This window comes from Anolis sagrei, chromosome 3 (assembly GCF_037176765.1).
Source record: "Anolis sagrei isolate rAnoSag1 chromosome 3, rAnoSag1.mat, whole genome shotgun sequence".
NCBI lineage: Eukaryota > Metazoa > Chordata > Lepidosauria > Squamata > Dactyloidae > Anolis > Anolis sagrei.
The window spans coordinates 172,514,210-172,540,600 of NC_090023.1; the positions used below are offsets into that span (position 1 = coordinate 172,514,210).

Sequence of the window (26,391 nt, forward strand, 5' to 3'; positions counted from 1 at the left end):
ATACATTGTGATTCTTCATTTAAATATTCTTGTATATTCTCTTTACCGTATGTTTTAATTACTTGCTCTGGGGATTCGCCCCATTCTTTACTTACTTAGTTCTTGGATTTAATTTAAATCTCTATTGTGTATATCTCTTTGTTTCTATCCTTTATAAATTCTAATACTGCATTCCGTTCTTTGGGGTTTCATATAACTTCGAGAAATTCTTTGTGTCAGAATGTCCATGCTTATTATGTCCATTATTTTACTAGTCCAGTGTTCCATCGTTGGGATCTCTTCGGTTTTCCATATTTTTGCTAAGACCATCCTAGCTGCTGCTGTTAGGTAGAAAAAAATCCTGTCCTCGTTCTTTTCTAGTTTCAGATTGTGCAGACCTAATAGTAATGTTTCTGGGTTTAGTTCAAATTTTGTTTTTAGTATTCTTTCCATCATTTTATGTACATGTGACCAATATGTTTTTACTTTTCTACAGCTCCACCACATATGTAGGAAATTACCTTTCTCCTTTCCACATTTCCAGCATCGATTTTTCGTTTTATCTTTGTTAATTTTTGCTAGTATCTCGGGTGTTAGGTACCACCTGTAGAAAATCTTGTACCAGCTCTCTTTGAGATCCGTGGCATATGTGTGCTTAATTTTCTTGTTCCAGATTTTCTCCCAATCTGTCAGGGGCATGGAGTGTCCTATGTCTTGTGACCATCTTATCATATTAAGAGTTGATTATATATTTTTCTTATTATTTTTGTTTCTGTCATTAGTATTTTATCCCAAAAGGTTTTCCTAGTTTCAAAACCTAGTATTTTATCTGTCTTAAAGTTCTCTCTTATTTGGTGGTAATGGAACCATGAGATGGTGGAGTCTAACTGTGTCAATTCTTCCCTTGATTTTGATATTATTTCTTGTCCTTTGATTTTTAGGAGTTGGTTATATGTTAGCCAAATGTTCCGGGGTATTTCCCTTTTGTGATATGCTTCATTAGGGGAGAACCACATTGGAGTTTTCTGATACAGCTTGTTTTTGTATTTGTTCCAAATGAAGATTAGTGCGGCTCTTATTGGATGATTATTGAAGAGTTTTTCTTTCTTACCTCTCTCTCTCCATAAGTAAGCATGTCAGCCCTGGTTGATATCAAACCCCTCTATTGCTAAGATCTTCTCTTTCTCCAACGACGCCCAGTCTCGGAGCCAGCTTAGCGCTGCAGCGTCATAGTATAGTTGGAGCTCAGGGAGGGCCAGGCCTCCTCTCTTTTTATCGTCTATTAGATTTACCACACTTATTTTTTGTTGTTCCATATAAATTTAATTATAATAAACTTTATTTATTTATACCCCGCCATCATCTCCCCCAACGGGGACTCGTAGCGGTTTACATGGGGCCAAGCCCGAACAACAAATTACAGTACAAAAATACAAATTGCAGTAAAATAAACAACATAACAATAAAGTATAAAACATCAAAGCATATAAACAATATAAACAAAACATAGAAACCAAATATAATGACAGGGAGCGGGCCGCATGCACATAAAATGATTAACAGTTGTGGAATAAGAAGATGAAATATATGTATGCGATGGAATTGAAAGAAAATTACTATAAGATGGCACAGATGGCACATAACTCCACAAAAATTAAGTCTAATGTATAAGAAAACTTCGAATAAATGTTGGAAGTGCGACAATCAGGTGGGAACATTCTGCCACTTGTGGTGGACATGTCCCAAAGCTAATAAATATTGGAAAGATATTCAAGAGCTCTCCCAGAAAATATTTAAAACCAAAATACAGATGAAACCAGAATACTTTTTGCTGGGAATTACTGACAACGACATAGAATTAGACCCAAATCAAGACATCCTTTTCACTTACCTCACGACAGCTGCAAGAATTGTATACGCGAGGAAATGGAAACTGAAAGAATCAAGGTCAGCAGAGAAATGGTTAGACAAAATTTGGGACGTGAAAGACATGGACAAATTAACTTATTATTTGAGAGATTATACTGGAATACCTATAAGAAGAACAGACTGGAAACAATTTGAAGACTTTACGAAGAATTACAGCGGAGGTGGACGAATTAACGCCCTATCGGAACATAAATAGTTATTAATAAGAGAAAAGAAAATTAAATATACTTCAAGAAATTGAACTGGAAAAAAACGTTATTGGGAAGACAAGCCGCAAGAAGAATAAGGAAAAAAGTTAATAGAAGAAGAGGATTATAATGTCGAGAAGAAGATTGGGAAGCCGACCTACCCCCCCCCCCCCCATTTTTACCCTTATCTTTCCTAACTCTAGATCCTGATTTTTACCTCTTCCTCCTTCTACCTTACCCTCCCTCCCCACTTCCCCTCCCATACCTCTCCCCAATACTCTCCCAACCCTTTATTCCAATCTCCTTCCCTTCCCCTGTTTTATGTATACCTTAGAAAACTCATTATATATATATATATATATATATATATATATATCTATAATATAAATCTGTAAGGGGCGTCGTACGGAGCCGTATAACGCCACAACCCCCCAACGAAACTGAACCAGAATTGCCATGCCCCTAGGACAACCCACTCGGTACAAACTAATGTACTCCAAATTAAAAAAAAAACACCACAACAACGACAAAAACACCGCAAAACAACTGAACATGCGGACTGGCGCAAACTCCCCGGCACGCGCGCACGCACGGCCCCTCCCCCCCTCCCCCCGCGCGGCACACACACACGTGCGCGGTGCAAACTCCCCGCCACGCGCGCACGCGCCGCCCCTCACCCCCCCCCGCGTGGCACACACAAAGGGGTGGGGTGAAGGGAGGGGGCGTGTCTAACCGGAGAGGGAGGGAGGAGGGAAGGAGTGAGTCACGGAGGAAAGGGGTGGGGCGAAGGGAGGAGGCGTGTCTTCAATTTCGCCCCCTCCCTTCTCCCCACCCCTTCCCTCCCTGAGTCACTCCTTCCCTCCTCCCCCCCCTCCGGAAAGACACGCCCCCTCCCTTCGCCCCACCCCTTCCCTCCCTGATTGACTCCTGGAAGGAAAGGGGTGGGGCGAAGGGAGGGGGGCGTGTCTTTCCGGAGGGGGTGGGAGGAGGGAAGGAGTGACTCAGGGAGGGAAGGGGTGGGGAGAAGGGAGGAGGCGTGTCTTCAAATTCGCCCCCTCCCTTCTCCCCACCCCTTCCCTCCCTGAGTCACTCCTTCCCTCCTCCCACCCCCTCCGGAAAGACACGCCCCCTCCCTTCGCCCCACCCCTTTCCTTCCAGGAGTCAATCAGGAAGAGAAGAGGTGGGGCGAAGGGAGGGGGCGTGTCTTTCCGGAGGGGGGGGAGGAGGGAAGGAGTGACTCAGGGAGGGAAGGGGTGGGGAGAAGGGAGGGGGCGACTTGGAAGACAACAATGATGGATCCGGACCAAAGCATTCAATACGCCCTAATATCCACACAGATGGAGTTTGAGGGAAATAGACCTTGACATTTGGGAGTTGTAGTCACTGGGATTCAGAGTTTACCAAAACTCAAAGAGCATCCTGAACCCCACCAACGACAGAATTGGGGCAAACATGCCACACTGAACCCCCATGACCAACAGAAGATACTCAAGTTTACACACAAGCATAAAGAAGGGGGAGGACGGAGGGATGCCAGAGAGAGAGAGAGAGGGAGAGAGAGAGAGAGAGAGAAAGAGGGGAAAGGAAGGAGTGTGAGAGAGAGAAAGAGGGAAAGAGGGCGAGTGAAGGAAGGAAGAGAGGCCAGGCACAGACTTCAAAACTCTTACTAAAAGCCACAGCAACGCGTGGCAGGGCACAGCTAGTATATATATATATATATATATGTGACTACTCTCCGAAAACGCAATGGCAGAGCCAAGTCTTGAGACTCTTTTTAAAGTTTTCTAAAGTAGGGGCTTTCCTAATCTCTCTGGGCAATGAGTTCCAGAGTCGGGGGGCCACAGAGGAAAAGGCTCTCTCCCTTGTGCCCACAAGGCGAGCCTGAGAAAAGGGCAAGGGCGAAAGAAGGGCCTCCCCCGAGGATCGAAGAGTTCGGGCTGGTACATGGAGATAAATACGGTCACGAAGGTAGGCAGGTCCCAAACCGTTTAGAGCTTTATAGGTAAGAACCTGTACTTTGAATTGGGACCGGAAGATGAACGGTAGCTCCTTAAACAGGGGGGTTGGCCGCGCCCTGTAAGACGCCCCTGCTATTAATCTGGCTGCCGACCATTGGACAAGTTGTAATTTCCGGGCCATCTTCAAGGGTAGCCCCACGTAGCATCTCATTGTACTCATCCAAAGTGGTCCATTCTATGCTCCCCACTCTAGACTGCCTCTCACCATTGTATGTTTCTTAGGAACATCCAGCTCTATTACTTGGGGAAAAACCAATAAAATTCATGGAGCCTTCATAAGTTTCCTGGTGATTTGGGCATTTAAATACACACGGGTAGGCTTACTGATCACGAAGGATATTCCTGAGGATTTTAAATGGGAGAGGGGATGTTTAGTAACAAGGGAAGTTCATCCAAGTCCATTGTTATTTATTTATTTATTTATTTATTTATTTATGTATTTATGTATTTATGTATTTATGTATTTATGTATTTATTACTAGCCGCCCCCTGCCACACGTTGCTGTGGCCAAGTCTGGTGATCTGGATAATAAAGTAATGAGAAAGTGTTGGTTTCTAATGTATGTAATTTCTTTATGCTTGTGGATAAACAGTATTTCTTGCTGTTTCTGTGTCAGTGTTGATGTGGAGATTGTCTGGTTTGCCTACTCTGGAACATGCAACATATCATTGACCTTCTTTAGAGGTCCCTTTCAAAACTATGATACTATATGTGTGTGTGTGTGAATCATATCTATCTATCTATATCTATGTCTGGATGGCTCTTTGTCAGGAGGGCTTTGATTACATTTTCTTGCCCTGGTGAAGGGGGTTGGACTGGATGGCCTTTAAATTCCACTGGGCTGATTTTCAGGTTGTATTTTGGCACAATGGATGTTTTTGTGTACTTCTTTAGTTTTACATAATTTTTAATGGTCTGTGCTACAATATACTCCTGGTCTTGTTTTTGCAACAAGATTCTGCAGTCTTTGATTTGGCTCTGTTTCTGACATTTGCATTCTAATAGGAATTAACAGTAATTTCTATTTTGCTCTGTGATCAATTTACTCCTAGATTCTGGCACAGAATTTTTCAATTTCTTGTTCTTTTGCCTTGCAGATGAAGAATAAACTTGGATTGTGGTTATATTGATAGGTTTCCCCTGGATTCTAATTGATAGTTTTCAGTCAAACTTTGCAATAACCCCTTTTGAAGGCAGAGAACTTTGCATTTCTCAAGTGGTCTCTGTATTTTTATATCTGGAAAAATGTTTAGGTGTTGTATAATTGGAATTGGCCATGAGGACCACACGATGAAAGAGTTTTATCTCTGCAATTTCTTTGGATCCCAGTTTTGGGGGAAAGATGGGACATAAATTGATGGTGGTGATGATGATGATGACGACGACGATCATCATCCTCACCATCATCAGCTCTACTCTGTTATGGTCCAGGCTCACAATAGTTGTGCTCTTCTGCTGCTGTCTCCAGAATGGCAGTGTTGAAGGAGGGGAAGGGGGTGGATTTGATCTCTCTACTCTGACCAAATATATGGTCATTTCTTTTAAAAATACAAAATGTATAGGCATTGGAGACCCAACATATATGGTCATTTTTAAAGTGGAAAGCTGTGTTCTTCTCAGAGAATAGCTAGATTTAAGGAGCTCCATTGGCTGCCGTTCATTTTCCGGGCCCAATTCAAGGTGCATGTACTTAACTACAAAGCTCTAAATGGTTTGGGGCCCGCCTACCTGCGTGACCGCATCTCTGTATACGAACCCACACGATCTCTTCGATCATCTGGAGAGGCCCTGCTCGCGATCCCACCTGCATCGCAAGCGCGATTGGTGGGGACGAGGGACAGGGCCTTCTCGGTGGTGGCCCCTCAACTCTGGAACTCACTCCCCAAGGACATCAGGCAAGCCCCAACGTTGGCAGTCTTTAGAAGGAGCTTGAAAATGTGGCTGTTCCAGTGGGCCTTCCCAGAATAAGGAAACTCCAAGCAATATGCCCCAAATGCACTTTACTAGAGATCTAGAATTGCCTGCAAGCCCCACCTATCCCTAAAATATCTATCCTATTTCACCTGATCATGCCCAGCTCTTTAAAAGATTTTAAGTATCACATTTGTCCCTGCCACAGGTTTTAATGCGCCGCGGTGTTATTGTTAATGTTTTTTGCTTTGTTTACGAGTTTTTTATTATTGTTGTATTGTTGTGTTTTACTAATGTATTTGGCCTCTTATAAGCCACACCGAGTCCTTTGGGAGATGGTAGCGGGGTATAAATAAAGATTTGTTATTATTATATTATAGATCAGGACCATATTTAGCAGTAAGGCACATGTTACCCATGGATGTTCATCAATATCTGTATCCTGGCCAAGAGTACAGAGAACAGGTACACTCAGTATATGTTACAGCTTTCAGGATGTGAATAGCTACAGAAGTTCTAGAAGAATGTGATAGAAAAGACAAGGAACAGGCAAGCAGGTACACCCTACTTATATAGCTAGAAGGAACAGGTCATTTGGAATAGGTGAACACTGATGGGGGAAGAGGTAGCAAGAGAAGAAAAATCAAGGGGTTACTCCCTTGTGTCGGTACTCCCCCATTTCATGCCTATCACTCCTACAGTGTGGGTAGATTGTGTCATGGTGAAGTGATCTCCATGCCACAGACAACATGTGTGAATTTTGAAAACACATAGGTACACAAGTACCTTTTCCGTGTCGAATAAAGCACACCATATAGTGGTTGCAGGGCATGTCTGTGAAGGATGGGTGTGTAACATCCACACATTCGTATTGCATATTTGCAATTATATCTTTGGAATTCCAAATTTACTTTTGAAAATTTTACGCTACTCTAAATCTCCCCTAGGATAGATTACTAGGATAGATTTCGCAAATAGATTACTGCAACTGGCTCTACGTGGGGCTGCCTTTGAAGATGGTTTGGAAACTTCAGCTAGTCCAATGGGCAGCAGCCAGAATACTAATTGGGGTGACATACAGGGAGCATACCACTCCCCTGCTATGCTAGCTCCACTGGCTGCCGGTCCATCTCTGAGCCCAATTCAAAGTGCTGGTTTTGACCTATAAAGCTCTATACAGTTTTGGCCCAGCTTACTTGTCCGAACGCATCCACCCCTATGTCCCACCTCGTAATCTTAGATCATCCGGGAAGGCCCTGCTCTCACTCCCATCAACAGCACAAATGCGTCTGGTGGGAACGAGAAACAGGACCTTCTTGGCTGTGGCCCCCTGCCTATGGAACACACTCCCAAATGAGGTAAGATCCGCTCCTTCCCTCCTGGCTTTTAGAAAAAAAAAATCATGGTTCTGGGACCAGGCCTTCGGACAGTAGATGTATGTAGCATTTTAGAGGGACATTGATTGGAACGGCGATTTGACTGATGAGACTATTTTATTGTTTTAATGATTGTTGATGTATTATTTTAATTATGATTTATGTTTAATTGTGGTTTTACTATTATAAATTTTTGTATTGGCATCATATCGGTGTCCAATGTAAGGCATTGAATTTTGCCATTATTTATGTGTAAATCACTTTGAGTCCCCCCAGGGGTGAGAAAGGCGGTATATAAATACTGTAAACAAACAAACAAACAAATAAGATGAGCAGCCCTGCTTAATATGAACAAAATCAGTGGAAGAATCCTTACTAACCAATATCCCAAAGATGAGTGTATTCTTACAACTGTGTTACAGAAGCATTACTTTTTTCAAATATGACTTACATTGTTCTTTGTTAAAAAATTAGGGAAATGTTGTCCCTGAATTAGACTATTTTTTGTATTCTGTGTCTTTGAGTGTACTGTTTTCTAAGGAAAAGAGCAAGCTATTCTCTGTTCTGCTCTGATACTGACTGTGGGCTTCTTCATGCAGCTGTGCATTTGAATGTAGATCAAGATCAAAAGAACACTACCATTAGGTTTGTGCCAAAGAAGACTTTGGGTTTCCTGTTTCTCAACCAGCTGCATGGCAAACTGTTTTTGAAATAGAAACGACAATCTGCAAAACCTAGGCGAAATACAAGCTAAAACATAGATGCCAATTGTTTTTCTGGGGTGAAGGGCTCACTGTGGCTTTGATTTTGCCAAAAATTGTTCCTTGACTTCTTATAAGGTTCGCTCTCATGCAACTTGGAAATGTTAGTGTTAACACAAATGCCCTGGTGTTAAATCATTAAACCTATTTGCTAAGATGAAAATGTCAAAGATATGAATGAAATTATGATTTGTTTTGTAATTTTAAGTTGATACGATTATAAACATACTGAAAATGAGAAATTTATTGTCGAAGGCTTTCATGGTGGAATCACTGGGTTGTTGTAGGTTTTTTCGGGCTATATGGCCATGTTCTACAGGTATTCCTCCTGACGTTTTGCCTGCATTTATGACAAGCATCCTCAGAGGTTGTGTTGGTTTCTAATATACCGTATATTCTGGTGTATAAGATTACTTTTTAACCCAAGAAAATCTTCTCAAAAGTCAGGGGTTGTCTTATACGCAGGGTCGTCTTATTCGCGGGAGTAGTCTTATACATGGAAGTAGTCTTATACATGCGGGTAGTCTTATACACAGGAGTCGTCTTATAGAGCGGGTGCTGAAACTTCCAATCAGAGTGGAAAATCTGTGGTTGCCACATATGGTGGGGGAAGCTCAAAAATGGCAATGGCCGTGTCCCTGCTGTATGCAGTGACTGTTTGAAAGCATTAAGGGCGACGCTGTACAAGTACGGTAGAAGAAAATCCATTCATCAGAGCAGAGCAAGCCTCAGGCTTCTGGGGCACCCGGGGTATGGAAAAAAGAGATAGAGTGGCTCTGGGCCCAGACAAACACACCTCTTTTACCTGTCTGGCCTGCCCTTGTATCCTATTACCGTACCTCCTCCTCTGCCTCTTAGATCTCGCTCCTGACGACTGCAGTGAAGCGGTGTAGGTGTACATGTGTGAGATCTGAGAGGCAGAGAAGGAGGTACAGTAATAGCAAAATTACTATATTGAAATCAAATCTGATGCTTTAAAATTTTTTATTTGGTGTGCGTTGGAAGAGGGGTAGTCTTATACAGCGAATATATCCTAAAAACTCTATATCTTAACTGGAAAAGTTGGGGGTCGTCTTATACACCCAGTCGTCTTATATGCCAGAATATACGGGTATGTAATTTCTTTATGCTTGTGGGTAAACAGTATTTCTTCCTGTTTCTTTGTCAGTGTTGATGTGGAGATTGTCTGGTTTGCCTACTCTGAAACATGAAACATATAATTGTCCTTTTTTAGGGGTCCCTTTCAAATCTATGATACTATATCTCTCTCTGTGTGAATTATATCTATCTATATCTATGGCTGAATGGCTCTTTGTCAGGAGGGCTTTGATTACATTTTCTTGCCCTGGTGAAGGGAGCTGATCTGGATGGCCTTAAGTATGGGGGTTCTGTGTGGGAAGTTTGCCCCAATTTTGTTGTTGGTGGAGTTCAGCATGCTCTTTGATTGTAGGTGAACTATAAATCCCAGTAACTACAACTCCCAAATGTCAAGGTCTATTTTCCCCAAACTCCATCTGTGTTCATATTTGGGCATATGGAATATTCGTGCCAAGTTTGGTCCAGATCCATCTTTATTTCAGTCCACAGTCCTCTCTGTAGATGAACTACAACTCCAAAACTCAAGGTCAATGTTCACCAAACCCTTCTAGTGTTTTCTGTTGGTCATGGGAGTCCTGTGTGCCAAGGTTCAATTCCATCGTTGGTGGAGTTCAGAATGCTTTTTGATTGTAGGTGAACTATAAATCCCAGTAACTACAACTCCCAAGTGATAAAATGTGTGTGGTTTTGCGCATGCGTTGCAATGTATTTCTTGTATTTTGGTTTTTCCGCTGTGCTTTTCAGTTTTCAGTCTATAAATCCCAGCAACTACAACTCCCAAATGACAAAATCTATTTTTTGAGTGATGGTCACTCCTTGGATTAGTAGGTGTCTTGTGGCCAAATTTGGCGGCAATTCGTCCAGTGGTTTTTGAGTTATGTTAATCCCACAAATGAACATTACATTTTTATTTATATAGATTTATTTATTTACAATCTTTCTATTCCACCTTTCTTAAGCCTGAAGGCAACACAAGGTGGCTTACAAATTGGCAGCAATTTGATGCTATAACAATCCACAATATACAATTAAAACATATAAAAACAGCATTATAAAATCAATACAACACAAAAACCATTAATAACTTGGCAATAAATTAACAACAAGAAGAAATGTAAAAAAGAGAAAAAACTATGAAATGAAATTAGAGCATCACTACAACAATTTAAAATATTAAATCAGAGCATCTCTAGGTGAACTAGACCGAGTGATTTTTATTTTTTCTCATATCACGGACGTAAACAGTGCCAGGTTTGCATGCTACTTTACACACTTCCTGGATCTGCTTCCCCTTATGCAGATTATATATATATATATATATATATATATATATATATATATATCTGCATAAGGGGAAGCAGTGAAGTGTTTTATAGCCACAGAACACTAAACACTGTAACGGTATTATGCAAGCGGCACAATTGGGGATGAACCGAACTTTTGCCTTTCACTTCTGCATGACAATACAAATATTAGCAACAGGTGGATCTGTTCATTAGTTTCAGTTCCTTTTGCACAGTACTACATTGTTGTTATATGCCATCAAGCTGAATTCAGAGATCCAATTATAGTTTGAACCAAACTGAAGTGTATTGGTGAGGCCCTGCTCTCGGTCCCGCCCCCTTCGCAGATGCGATTGGCGGAAACGAGAGACAGGGCCTTCTCAGCAGTAGCCCCTCGGCTATGGAACGCCCTCCCTAGGGATATTAGATCGGCCTCCTCCCTCCTAACATTTTGAAAAAGAGTCAAAATCTTGCTATTTGAGCAGGCATTTGCAGTCGCAGTGTAACAGACTAATTGAGATCCATGGAGCGATTGGACGATGCAACAGAAGAATGATTTTAGTGATGAGACGCTGAGGACTTGTCTTTTACGGTTTTTATTGTTTTATTGCTTTCATATGGTTTAAAACTGTATTTATGTTGTTTGGGGGCGACTATAAACTGTCTCGAGTCGCCTTCGGGTTGAGAGGGGCGGTATATAAATAAATTATTCTCATATTTTGTCATGTGAGCACTTTGATAGGAGCAGAGTATAGCACTCTTTTGGTATCTGTGAGTGTTTGATTTCAGAACTTTGTGGGGTAGCAAAAAATGCAGATGCTGGTGTCCCTATTAATTAATTTATTTTATTTATTTACTTGCAGCATTTATATTCTGCCCTTCTCACCCCGCAGGGGACTCAGGGTGGATTACAGTGTACACATATATGGCAAACATTCAATGCCAATTTTGACATACAACATACACAGACATATGCAGGCTATTTAACCTTTTTCTGGCTGCCAGGGGAGCTGTCGCTTTCATTGTCCATCTGCAACACTGATGAAGTACTTCCGCATTCCCCGTGTGCTTTTTTGCTGGAGTGCTTTGCTGGAGTCTTTTTTATGGCCTCATAAATTAGTTAATTTAGCCTCCCCACACTTTAAGATGGTACCTAATTTTCCTACTTGACAGATGCAACTGTTTTTCGGGTTGTAAAGGTTGACAACAGGCTACACAATTGGTTGGAAACCCACTCCAACCTGGGCTGGCTTCGAACTCATGACCTTTTGGTCAGAGTGATCTTAATGCAACTGACACTCAGCCAGCTGCGCCACAATCCCGGTGGCAGCAACTTCTGGATGCTAGGTGTGCATTTTGGGGGGTCCGTCACCTCCAGGGAGTACCCCACCTTCTGTCTTCAGGTGGCATCTTTGGTATTTCTGCTCATTCAATCCAAGACAGATTAGACCACAGACAATCGCCTTAGAGGCAGAGGAGCCCAAATAATCCATGCCTGGCAGATGAGGTTTGCTGCCATCTCCACTTTGGATTCACAGTTGGTTGGATATGGGGATCATGATCTTGCAGATATCATGGACCCACTGTATACGTTTCTGACATTAGAAGGTTTCAAGCGTACACACCCATGTCCCAATTGTCTTATTATTTGACACAGTTACCACCATGTGAATTATCACAGTCCTATTATATTTAATTTCTCTGTCATGTGGAAAATTTGTGTCAGCAATGTGCCTTGATGTGGTATGATTATGGATTAAAGCATAGGGTTGTTGAGTCCTGACACAAGCAGGATGCTATGCCCTCAACATACAGGATTGCCCATTTTTACCATTGATCTTTCTCTCAAGTTAGTAGAATGATGCTTGCTAATGAAAAAGGTGGTAAAGTAAGTGTAGTGCACAACGAAATCAGGGAGCGGAGACTTTTGGCTGTCAACAGTTCAATCCACAACTCCCACATTCTTATAACATTGCTCATTCTGATCGCAATCCAACATATCTGGAGGATTAGAGGCTCCTCATCCCTGTGTCAAATCATGGTTTATCATTATATGTGACCTATATGTGAACAAAACCAGAGGGTGGCATTTGTTCTAGTCTGATTAAATCAGAATAAGAGTCACAGCATTTGTTCCCAAAAATTTGGTATCTAGTCACCTTGGAAGACCTCAAATCCTGTTTGTTTTTAAATGTCCTGGTTTTATATTGATCAAAGCTTCTTAAAGTATGGGTGCGAATCCCAAATGGGTTCGCCATTGCAGTCACCCTCCTTTCTTTGTGCACATGTGCATCTCTCTACTCCTCCCCTCTCTCTCATCTCTCTGTTTTCCACTATTGCACTCCAGAACAGGAATAACCCTCTGACTTTAAAACACTACATGTTGAGTAGGAAAACCTTTTTTATTGAAGATAAGTAAAAGCAGCAAGGTAAAAAAACATTTTAAGAGAATAGGTAAATCAAATTAGGTAGGAAGATAAGCAGGAACAAAGTATTCCAAGGTAAGGTTCAGCAAAATTCAAAACAAACTCCAGACTTCTCTAATAAAATCCGAAGAACCAGGAAAAGATTGATCCAAAGCATGAGACAAAGACTTAAACCATAAACAAGAAATCCTTAATTATGAATCTTCCAAGCAAGGCTTCCATAAGACAAGAGCAAGAACTTAGCAGGATTCTAAAACAATGCTTCATCTGACTATATTTCCCATGGTTGGAACTTTATATCCCCTCATTAAGACATTCCAAGCACTCAGAAATTAGTTTCGTTTTCCCTGAATGCCTCTCATCCTTATCTCTCGAAGCCCGGCAGAACGGCGAAGGCCTTGGCCGAGCTATCTGTTTTGGCTAATTTCCACCCACCTGTCTATATGCTCATTAGTTTCTCCAACACTCCCCATAGTAGCAAATCATTATTAATTTGAATTTTTATCTGGAATATCTCCTGAATTTTTCCTTGTATCATTCGCCAGAATTTTTTAAATTTCTGAACACTCTCACCACATATGCGAATAAGTACCTTTTTTCTTTATTACAATGCCAACACTTTGAATTCTTTCCTTTTACCATATACGCCAGGAGTTCTATACCATCTTCATATCATCTTTTTTTCTAATTCATTATATTTTTCTGTTTTTATTTTATTCATGTTCATAATTATTTCCTCTATTTCTTGTGTCTGTATTGATTTAACTCCATTCCATTTGTTACGTATTGCTCTAATCATAAACTCTTTATCTTCTACCATTAAATTATATATTTTTGCCACTGTTCCTTTACTTGTTTTTTCTCTTGCATTTAGCAATTTATCTACCTTTAGTTCTTCAGTGGGCTGATATCACTGCAATATCTTCCTTGACTTTTGCTGTAAAACTTCACTTATAACACAATAAAATTTAATAAGGGGGAAAAAATCCCCATGATCGGAGTTCTGTACCATATCACTAACTGCTGCTTCCTCACCTTCTCAGTGTATACACTGTTTGGAGAGAGGAGGAACTGCACAATTACAGGGATTTGGTTGTCATTATAAGATTTGTCCTTTCCATATTTTAATATTTTTAAAAAATATATATGAGTGAACGGAGTACATGGGGATGTTATTTGCAAGTGTGCCGTGACCAGGGGTGGCTCAACCCATTAAGCAAAGTAAGCATTTGCAGTATAGTTGATTTTGCCCAGGGGTGCTCTTGAGGCGCTCTTGGGGGAAAAAAGACCTTGACATACTAACTTACTTACTTACTTAGGCGATCCCTCGTTTTCCGAGGAGGATTGTCTTCCAGTATTCTTGTGGGTCCATATGTGGTCGTGTAGCCCCATTTTTGCTCTGCATCTTCTTCCGCAGTGAGGGCATTGGTTTCCAGGTGGAAGGCAGTCTCGGTCGGGGTTGGATTGATGTGCCTTCCTCTTGGCACGCTTCTCCCTTTCGCCCTCCATTTGTGCCTCTTCAAATTCTCTAGCACTGCTGGTCACAGCTGACCTCCAGCTGGAGCGGTCAAGGGCCAGGGCTTCCCAGTTCTCAGTGTCTATGCCGGAGTTTTTAAGGTTGGCTTTGAACCCATCTTTAAATCTCTTTTCCTGTCCACCAACATTCCATTTCCCATTCTTGAGTTCGGAGTAGAGCAACTGCTTTGGGAGACGGTGGTCGGGCATCCGGACAACGTGGCCGGTCCAGCGGAGTTGATGGCGGAGGACCATCGCTTCAATGCTGGTCTTTGCTTCTTCCAGCACACTGACGTTTGTCCGCCTGTCTTCCCAAGAGATTTGCAGGATTTTCCGGAGGCAGCGCTGATGGAATCGTTCCAGGAGTTGCATGTCACGTCTGTAGATAGTCCACGTCTCACAGGCATATAGCAGGGTTGGGAGGACAATAGCTCTATAAACAAGCACCTTGGTATCCCTACGGATGTCCCGGTCCTCAAACACTCTCTGCTTCATTCGGAAAAATGCTGCGCTCACAGAGCTCAGGCGGTGTTGTATTTCAGTGTCGATGTTGACTTTGGTGGAGAGGTGGCTGCCAAGGTAGTGGAAATGATCAACATTTTCTAATGTTACACCATTAAGCTGTATTGCTGGCATTGGAGAGGAATTGGCTGGTGTCTGCTGGAAAAGCACCTTGGTTTTTTTGATGTTCAGTGACAGGCCGAGCTTCTCGTATGCTTCTGCGAAGGTGTTTAGAGTGGCTTGTAGATCTTCTTCTGAATGCGCACAGAAGACATCATCAGCATACTGGAGTTCTATAACAGATGTTGTTGTAACCCTGGTTTGGCTTTCAGTCTGCTGAGGTTGAATAGCTTGCCATCTGTCCGATAGATGATTTCTTGACATATGTGAGTTGTAGTTACTGGGATGTATGGTTCACCTACAATCAAAGAGCATTCTGAACTCCACCAATGATGGAATTGAACCAAATATGGCACACAGAACTCCCACGACGAACAGATTGGGGGGGGGGGGGGGCGCCAAAATACTGTTTGCTTACTGTTGAAAATTACCTACGACCACCTCTGACCGTGATAACTTCTCCATCTGTTCACCTGAAGTTGGCTGACCTAGCACAACATGGGGAAGGGGAGCGGAGGGAAATAGCACTCACTAACGTTATGTAGATGCCACAATATGAGGACTTGCAATAGGATTAATTATGGAATAGAAAGGGTTGTAGTGGAAAAGCATCAATATTGGGAGCCACTGATTAATTTTTCTTCTTAATGAAAGGCTGTGACACAATCACAGATGGAATGCACACCTGCAACAGGAGAGTCATGATATCATGTGATAAGAAATGGTGTATACGCTATTAAATGATTACAATTATGCTGTGCCAGATTTGTATAATTAAATCCCTCAATTGTCTTTATCAGCTCCATACTCGACTCACGTCACTATTGGCCCAGATCACTCTGATGTTTTTCCTGAATGATCTCATTAGGTTTTGAGGGCAGGTCTATGTCCTGCAACCAATTTCTTCCTGTTCCATGGTTAATTCCAGTATATTTAAAACAAGGCAAAATTAATTGTAGTAGCTTTCAAAGAAGTAGCCATGTTAATCTCTTGCTGCATAAACACAAGGAAGAAAGTGAAAGGGGGAAAATCAAGAAATGTATCAGGGCCTTTAAGTCTTGACTCATTTTTATTTTTGGATAAGCTTTTCTGGATATTAAACCACTTCTTTGGATGCAGGACCTGCCTATGTTCATGACTGCATCCTCCCCTATGAGCCCACACGGTCCTTAAGATCCTCCGGGGGTGCTCTTCTCTCGCTCCCACCTCAATCTCAGGCATGGTTGGTGGGGACAAGAGAGAGAGGGCATTCTCGGTGGTGGCCCCTTGTCTCTGGAACTCCCTCCCCAGGGAGATTAGGCTGGCATCCTCCCTACCCATATTCCGTAAGGAATTAAAGGCGTGGATGTTTCATTGTGCATTTGACTGACAACTCCTATGACAAATGACTTGTATCATGACCTGAATCATGACCTGATTTGGAATTCCTATATTACATTACTAGATATTAAGTTAAGCTGAATTGATCCTGTTTAATTGCTCTGTTTCCATGCTAGTTCCTGTGCTATTATACGAGGGGTATTTTTTAAGTAAAGTCCGTTTTGTTGTAGACACTAGTAGTTCGCGTGCATACCGCAACGAGCATGTGCGTTGTGTACAGGCATGCCTCAGGAACAACTGTGCTCAGTTTCCGCTCTGTAGCTAACCTATACGGTTCTGTTCTGTGCTTTAAAAATGTTTAAGACTATCAACTCACCCTCCGCATGTGAGGTTCGCTCAGTGATACGGTTTTTGTCAGCAAGGAACCTGCCTGCTGCAGAAATTTATCGACAGATTTGTGAAGTGTACGGTGATACTGTTATGAGTGAAAGTAAAGTGCGTAAGTGGGTACGACAATTCAAAGATGGCCGTGACAACGTCCATGATGAGGACCGCTCCGGTCGCCCTTCTTTGATTACAGACGATTTGGTGGCTTCAGTTGAAGCGAGGATTCGTGAAGAGGGTATTTTAAAATTGGTTCAGAGGTATGATAAGTGTTTGAACAAACTTGGCAACTATGTCAAAAAACAGGGTGAAGTATGTACTTTCTGAAAATAAATTTACTTTTTTGAAATAAACTTTCATTTTGTACTTATGTTCCAACGGACCTTACTTAAAAAATACTCCTTGTATGTTTCTATCCACCTTATTGAACTTTCATTATATGTGCGGAAGTGAGGGGTCTTCTATTATTTATTTACTATTTATTTTATTTATTTGCTACATTTGTATACCACCCCTCTCAGCCCACAGATGACTTGAGGCGGATCACAAGGCAAGAATTATCCTTTAACCAGTTCAAAAATTAGTCTGCTGTTGTTTTTGATGCTTGTTTATTATGCTGTTTTATGCTGTTTTAATTGTTTTGCTTTTAATTGCATTTTGCTTTGGGCCTTGCCCCATGTAAGCTGCCCCGAGTCCCTTCGAGGAGATGGAGGCAGGGTAGAAAAATAAAGTTCTTCTTCCCCTTCTTCTTCTTCTTCTTCTTCTTCTTCTTCTTCTTCTTCTTCTTCTTCTTCTTTTCTTCTTCTTCTTCTTCTTCTTCTTCTTCTTGTGTTAAGGTTTCTGGTAGAAAACATATTAATACATTTGTCAATTAGATTGTAATAAGATCCAGAAAGATGCAAATTATGACTCTTGTTCTACATTTTCAAAGGGCTGCCTAAAGTAATAGAGCTTTTTCAGATCATTACAGTGGTCAGTTAGTGATGATGTGTGAAAGCAATATATCTATTTACCAAAAGTCAGGCTGGATCCACACTGTCCTATATCCCAGGATATACTCCCAGATTATCTGGCTGTGTAGACTCATATAATCTGGTTCAAAGCAGATAATCAGGGATCAGATCCTGGGATATAGGACAGTATAGATCAGTGGTTCTCAACCTGGGGTCCCCAGATGTTTTTTGCCTACAACTCCCAGTCAGTTTACCAGCTGTTAGGATTTCTGGGAGTTGAAGGCCAAAAACATCTGGGGACCACATGTTGAGAACCACTGGTATAGATCCAGCCTCTGTTTCACAGGATTCAAAACTCTCTCCAAGAGGCTTGATGTCACATTGCACATCTCCCCTTATGAACCATCTAGGATGTTAAGATCAGCTCTCGGCTCCGTCTGCGTGACAAATACATTTGGCGGGGACGAGAGACAGGGCCTTCTCAGTGGTGGCCCCTCAGCTATGGAATGCCCTTCCTAGGGACATTAGATTGGCTCCCTCCCTTTTGACTTTCCGAAAGAAAGTCAAAACCTAGCTGTTCGAGCAGACATTTGAAAAGGCAATGTAACAGACATAGTATTATGGAACAACTGGACTATGAGATCGGATTATGTTTTTATCCAGGAGATGAAATGATTTGTTTTTATTAATTGTTATGGTCTTAATTGCTATGTTAATGCTTTTAAATGTCTAAATGTTTTTATGACGCTGTTGGCATTGAATTGTTGCCTTGTGAACCGCCTTGAGTCACCTGTGAGCTGAGAAGGGCGGTATACAAATGTAGCAAATACATAAAATAAATAATAAACAAATAATACAAGACCCCTAACTTCTGCGCATATAATGAAAGTAATCTGAAAGAGGACGTTGAACCCAGACATCATCATATCATCCAGCACTTTGAAATTTTAAGGCAAGGGATGTGATTTCCCTCTTTCCAGAGCCTATTCCATTCTGTCCCAGTCCTACAACTGTATAACTATGCTTTATATGTGAGCCCTTAATACTACTCAGCACTGCATCCAAATACACGGGTTTATATCCAAAAGCTTCTGTGAAAATAAAAACCAGTTAGTCTTGAAGCTGTTGCTGTTTCCTCACACCCTGGCTTTCATCCTCTTTTCAAAGTAGAAATTTAGAAACCAGAGATACTGTTTTCACAATGGGCCCAAAGCCATGTTCTCTTATACTGTTGAGTCTGAATGTTTATTTTCTGCTTTTTGGCAGCAACTGCCAACCCGCTCTCATTGAAGAAAGAATGTTCAGAAGGCCCAGAGAAATGGTGTCAAGACTACCCAACAGCTCTAAAGTGCGGGGCTTTAGAATATTGCCAGCAGATGATGGGGCTTCACAACCCCGTGGTAAGTATATAATGCAAACAATATTTTGTACACTCCCCCATGCTAACCACCATTGTAAAATGCTCTTCCATCCAGGGCTGAATCTGTGCAGTGGATCACAAGGCTCATCCAAGAAGCCAATGACTAGAAAATAACAGCCCTGAGGAGCATGGTCAGAATGCATTTCACTTGCCACTGTGTCAGAAGGCCAACTCCCCTGTTTAAACAGCTCCACTGGCTGCCAATAAGTTTCCGATCCCAATTCAAGGTGCAGGTTATTATCTATAAAGCTCTAAACAGTTCAGGTCCTGCCTGTCTTCGTGACCGTATCCTCCCCTATGAGCCCACACGGTCCTTAAGATCTTCCGGGGATGCTCTTCTCTTGCTCCCACCCCTGTCTCAGGTACGGTTGGTGGGGACGAGGGAAAGAGCATTCTCGGTGATGGCCCCTCATGTGTGGAACTCCCTCCCCAGAGAGATCAGGCTGGTTCCCTCCTTATCCACATTCCATAAGGAACTGAAGCCGTGGATGTTTCATCATGCTTTTGATTGACGATTCCTGATAGATGGCTCCTAGCCATGAGCCGAACTCAGTTCCTATATTTGATTACTATATTGTTAAGCTAAGCTGTAACGATCCTGTTATAATTGCTCTATTCCTATTCCACTATTTGTTCTATCCACCTTTTTGACCAACCTATCCTTTAACTCATTTGCATATTGATCCCCTCCCACCAAAAATTGAGATTAGAGGTACCTATGTTGTTTTTATGATGCTTGCTTTTATGGTTTATAATGATGTTGTTTTTAAGCTGTTTTATATTTGGCTGTTTTGTTTTTAACTCTATGTTGTCTGGGCATGGCCCCATGTAAGTCGCTCCAAGTTCCTTTGGGGAGATGAAGGCGGGGTAGAAAAATACATTTATTATTATTATTATTATTATTATTATTATTATTATTATTAGCTTGCTATCTGGTAGCCCCCTCAACTCAAAAGTGCCTTTTGTTCCTATTGGAAAGGCAGAGTGTTTTGGAGCAGTTGTTCTTCAGCTCACTTTTTACTATATACCAAGGTGAAAACAGCCATTTTGCACTGTTTTCTATCTCAAGACAAGGAATAGGAAATCAATATTATTCCAGATGTTATTATTATTGCAACCGCATTTCCATTTATGAACCCACACGATCTCTTCAATCTTCCAGAGAGGCTCTTCTCTCACTCCCGCCCACATCACAAGTGCGACTTGCGGGGACGAGAGAGAGGGCCTTCTCTGTGATGGTCCCTCGGCTCTGGAACTCACTTCCCAGAGATATTAGGCAAGCCCCCACACTGGCAATCTTCAGGAGGAATCTGAAAACCTGGTTATTCCAATGTGCCTTCAGTGATTGAACGTAAGATACTCCCTGACCAAAAACTTTGCACTAAATGACCTCAGTAGCACTTTATTTTATGGTTCGTGCAATTAAATCCTTCCTCATCCCTGGATCCTCCTCCTGACATTTGACATTGTTCCTATCTCCCAGTGTTTTAAATTTTTTATCCTGAATTTGGCCCTGCCCAGCGAAATCTTTCGTGTTTTAATGTCTGATTTTATATTGTTGTGTTGCTATTATATTATTTTGCATTTTATGTATTTTATTTTTTGGTTTTATTATGTTCCTGTGTTATATTGTGTATTGTACTGATGGGCATGGCCTCATGTAAGCCGCACCGAGTCCCCTTGGGAGAGATGGAGCGGGGCATAAATAAAGTTTATTATTATTGTATTGTCGAAGGCTTTCATGGCCGGAATCACTGGATTGTTGTAGGTTTTTTCGGGCTATATGGCCATGGTCTAGAGGCATTCTCTCCTGACGTTTCGCCTGCATTTATGGCAAGCATCCTCAGAGGTAGTGAGGTCTGTTGGAACTAGGAAAAAGGGTTTATATATCTGTGGAATGACCAGGGTGGGACAAAGGACTCCTGTCTGCTGGAGCTAGGTGTGAATGTTTCAACTGATCACCTTGATTAGCATATAATGGTCTGACAGTGCCTGAAGCAAACTTTTGTTGAGAGGTGATTAGATGTCCTTGTTTGTTTCCTCTCTGTTGTTGTGCTGTTATAATTTTAGAGTTTTTTTAATACTGGTAGCTAGATTTTGTTCATATTCATGGTTTCCTTCTTTCTGTTGAAATTGTCCACATGCTTGTGTATTTCAATGGCTTCTCTGTGTAGTCTGACATGGTGGTTGTGAGAGTGGTCCAGCATTTCTGTGTTCTCAAATAAAATGCTGTGTCCAGGTTGGTTCATCAGGGGCTCTGCTATGGTTGATTTGTTGTTGTTGTTGTTGTTGTTGTTGTTGTTGTTGTTGTTGTTACTATTATTAGCCTGAGAGCCACATATCTTTGCCATTGATTATGCTGTCTGAGATGATGGGTCTAGCAACATCTGGAGAGCCAGTCATTCCTCATCTATCTTCTAGACCAGGTCTTGGACTTCAACTTCCAGAAGTTGAAGCTTCTTTGAATAATGTTAGGGATTTTGGGAGCACATGTCCAAAACACTTGGAAGACAAACGTTTGGGAAACGCTGCTCTGATTTATCCAAAGGGCTCCACTCCTGAGTCTAGTCCAGGATCCACACTTGTTTCTGTCTCTGCAGTTTTAAGAAATTAAGAAAATGGCATTTCTAACTTGAATGAAATCAAAGGTTTTGCATAATGTCACCCCACTGGGTTGTCTCCAGGCTACCTTAGTTGAACTTTATTCCAAGAGAAAACAAACAGGATATAATTCATACCTAGCTTCCCTAATTGATGTCGATAGTGCTTACATTCATGTAATTTAATCTGGAGCCTAACCCAATGAAAAGCACCTTGTGTTCTGCAGTGCAATTGAAGACAGTGGCAGCTACACTGAATACACTGTGCACCCACTGCCAATTTTTGATTTCATTCTAAAACCACCTTCACTTTTCTATGCTTCACTTTTGACTAAATATGACTAAACTCCAAATATCTGATGAAGGAATATTTCTAATTGCTAGACAATTCAGTCTGCTAGGAAAAGAGATCAGCATGAAGATGCAGGTAGAAAATCAGAAATGAGAGATACATATTTAAACCAAATCAATTATGCCTTTAGTGCTCTCCCAGTATTTTCTTTGGGACCAGTAAACTTTGGGCACATCTACATGAATTCTTAACTTCAAGTGTTAAATGTTAAATCAGCTCCATGTATCATAGAATCATAGAATCAAAGAGTTGGAAGAGACCTCATGGGCCATCCAGTCCAACCCCCTGCCAAGAAGCAGGAATATTGGATTCAAATCACCCCTGACAGATGGCCATCCAGCCTCTGTTTAAAAGTTTCCAAAGAAGGAGCCTCCACCACACTCCGGGGCAGAGAGTTCCACTGCTGAACGGCTCTCACAGTCAGGAAGTTCTTCCTAATGTTCAGATGGAATCTCCTTTCTTGTAGTTTGAAGCCATTGTTCCATTGCATCCTAGTCTCCAGGGAAGCAGAAAACAAGCTTGCTCCCTCCTCCCTGTGGCTTCCTCTCACATATTTATACTTGGCTATCATATCTCCTCTCAACCTTCTCTTCTTCAGGCTAAACATGCCCAGCTCCTTAAGCCGCTCCTCATAGGGCTTGTTCTCCAGATCCTTGATTATTTTAGTCGCCCTCCTCTGGACACATTCCAGCTTGTCAATATCTCTCTTGGATTGTGGTGCCCAGAATTGGACACAATATTCCAGGTGTGGTCTAACCAAAGCGGAATAGAGGGGTAGCATTACTTCCTTACATCTAGACACTATGCTCCAGATCTAGTATCAAGTGGCAGCTGCTTGATACATGGAGCTGATTTAGGATGATATTATTTTATTTATTTATTTATTTCACATATTTGTATCCCACCCTTCTCAACCCCTGGGGGGGACGGAACTCAGGGTGGCTTCCAGGCGACAACAATTTGATGCCTCCAATGTACACATAATAAAATACATGATAAAAATCTAATAATTACATACATTTATAACATTAAATCACATTAATTAGCTAAAATAAGTTTCTGTTTCAATAACAGCCTGGTGGCCTTATCTGACCCGAATTCTGTAGTTAGAGACTCCATCAAGCATGTCCATAGTCCATTTCCATAGCGATTGTCATCATTGTCACTGTCATTGGTAGCAAGATTACCTGAAGGCCTGGTCCCACATCCACATTTTTAACTTCTTTCTAAAGGAAAGGAGGGACGTCGATAATCTAATTTCACCAGGTAGTGAATTCCACAGGCGGGGGGCCACGGCCGAGAAAGCTCTGTTCAGTGTCCCCACCAAGCTTGTTTGCGACAGAGGTGGGGCTGAGAGCAGGGCCTCCCCAGGAGACCTTAAACTCTGAGGTGGGATGTAGAAGGAGATACGTTCGGACATATATGCTGTTTAGGGTTTTACAGGTCAAGACCAGCACTTTGAATTGTTCTCAGAATTGGACTGGCAGCCAGTGGAGCTGACATAACAGGGGGGTGGTGTGCTCCCTGTATGACACTGCAGTGAATAGTCTAGCTACCGCCCGTTGGACTAGTTGGAGTTTCCGAACAGTCTTCAAAGGCAACCCCACGCAGAGTGCATTGCAGTAATCTATTCGGGATGTAACAAGAGCGTGGACCACTGTGGCCAGATGATATCACATTCAAGTTCTAAAACGCAGGTCCACATTTCACTATCGCTCAGTTTGCTCCTGCAGAATTCTGGGAAATGTCATTTTCTTGATGTTGTTTCACACATAGGCTGTCCTCTTTAATAACATCTATTTTCTTATCTCCACAGAAGAACTTCAAATGTGCTATTTGTAAATTCACTGTAGTCATGATGGCAAAGATTGTACAAGACAACACTACTGATGTAAGTTGGGATTTTTAATTGGCTAGAACTCTAGCGGTGGTGGATATGATGATAGAAATGTTGCAGCAAATAGCAGAGATTATATCAAGAGAGATCCTTTCCGAGGCAGAAAAGTACGGCTTTATTTCCAGCTGGGACCCTGGAGTGGAGCTGTGTCCAAAAGCAACCAGAGTGCCCGATAAAGGTGCTGACTGCCTTTTATACACTTCAAATGCAGGCAAACAAAGAAACATGCTTCTACATACATTGACATCAATCTCTATGTCACTTTAGCATCACAGAAATATCAAATTCTATCTTCCAACCTACAAGAGGCATGTCTCTGTATTTCTTTCTAAAGAGCAGCATACAGCTTACAGCTTACATTCATTAATCAAGGGGCCTACTTTGACTTGTCAGGAGGGAGGGGGATAGTCTCCTTACTTAACTATAGCCTGGGCTCTGTTGTACCAGTCTCTGTATAGGTAACATGTCTCCCCTTCCTGGAATGTTCACCTCCCTCTTGCTGTGCCTGGACAGCAGTTTGACTTGGCCTGTCAGCTTGGGTTTCTGATACAGAGAGAACTTGATTGTTTTCTTACATTTCAATGCTTGTAATGTACTTACAATATATGCATAAATAAATATCTATTTTTCCAATATCTCCCCATCAAAACAAAATAACCTGGTCTTCTCCTGTGCTGTGAACAATAGCTTGATTCACCAGAAATCCATAGGGAAAGATCTTCAAGGATTTCCTTTGTCTGAAAGTGTGCTACTTTGCAATATGTGACATCAAAACACCACAATGCTACAAAAACCCTGTTATAATATTTTGACAGTTTGGATGGGTCGGATACTTTCTAGTAGGCTTGTGCATTTCAGCTGAACCTCAATCTGATTCTGATGGCCAGATCCCAGTAGACCAACATATCCATTTTCGCACACTTAGAAAATGGGCAAGTAGATCAGCCCTACTCAGAGTCTGGTCGAAATATAGGAGAAATTTTTACATGAAGACCCCTCCCCCCTTTGGGTATCTCCGATGGAAGCTAACAAGAGACGACTGCTCGGTTGGATAAACTGGCCTACATATAAGGACCTATTAATTGAAAATACTTCAAGTTTAAAAACACACGAGAATTTAAAACAAGAATTCACTAATATTTCCTGGTTGCACTACCTACAAATTAAGGAATATTATAATAAAGATTTAAAAATGGGTTTTAATTTGAAAGAATCAAACTGGGACAAAATCTTACAGACAAAGAAAAATGAATTACAAAAATTTATAATCAATTATTAGACTGGCATACAGAATCAGAAGTGGTTAAAAATTGCATGATCAGATGGTCAGAAAATTTAAGACATCCTGGAAGAAAGAAGAAACCCCCGAAATAAAAGATTGGATTGAGAAAGTATTAGATATTAAAAATATGGACAGGCTAACATATCTGATAACCAAAAGTAAAGGAACCCCGATAAAAGAAACTGATTGGACAAGAGTGATAGATTATACAGACCACTTAAGTAAAAACATAGAAGAATAAGTAGAAGAGAGAAGGATGAAGAGATCAAGAATAGAAGAAGGAAAAGGAACATCCACCCAGAAGATATGAAGGAAGTCATCGAGAGAGACATTTTCCATCGGTCTCCAACTTTTACTTCTATTTCTCTCTATCTATTATCTTTTCCCCTACATTTCTCCTTACTTTTCCCTCTATACTTTCCCCTTCCCCCACCTGGCCTTATATCTATCCCTCTTTCCCTTCCCTTCCCACATCCGCCCAACCCATCCCTTTGATATCCCCTTGCACTCTCTTTTTCTGGTAATTCACTTCTTTCATAACTGTTATCTATCTAGTTTTTTTGATTTGTTGTAACACAAAGAAAACTTTCAATAAAAATTATATTAAAAAAAAAAAGAAAATTTAAGACATCCAAAACAGATCATAGAATCATAGAATCAAAGAGTTGGAAGAGACCTCATGGGCCATCCAGTCCAACCCCCTGCCAAGAAGCAGGAATATTGCATTCAAATCACCCCAGCCTCTGTTTAAAAGCTTCCAAAGAAGGAGCCTCCATCACACTCTGGGGCAGAGAGTTCCACTGCTGAACGGCTCTCACAGTCAGGAAGTTCCTCCTCATGTTCAGATGGAATCTCCTCTCTTGTAGTTTGAAGCCATTGTTCCGCATACTACTCTCCAGGGAAGCAGAAAACAAGCTTGCTCCCTCCTCCCTGTGGCTTCCTTTCACATATTTATACATGGCTATCATATCCCCTCTCAGCCTTCTCTTCTTCAGGCTAAACATGCCCAGCTCCGTAAGCCACTCCTCATAGGGCTTGTTCTCCAGACCTTTTATCATTTTAGTCGCTCTCCTCTGG

At 41.6% G+C, this 26,391-nt stretch overlaps 1 protein-coding gene across 1 annotated transcript in view; it reads left to right on the top strand.

The window, feature by feature from the left end:
* The window catches only part of LOC132771175 (prosaposin-like), a 110,910-nt gene that overhangs the window by 29,015 nt on the left and 55,504 nt on the right, over positions 1-26,391 (top strand). Inside the window, exons 2-3 of the mRNA XM_067466202.1 lie at positions 19,030-19,163; positions 23,952-24,026. Coding sequence (XP_067322303.1) covers positions 19,030-19,163; positions 23,952-24,026 — 209 coding nt within the window. The remainder of the gene's footprint in view (positions 1-19,029; positions 19,164-23,951; positions 24,027-26,391) is intronic.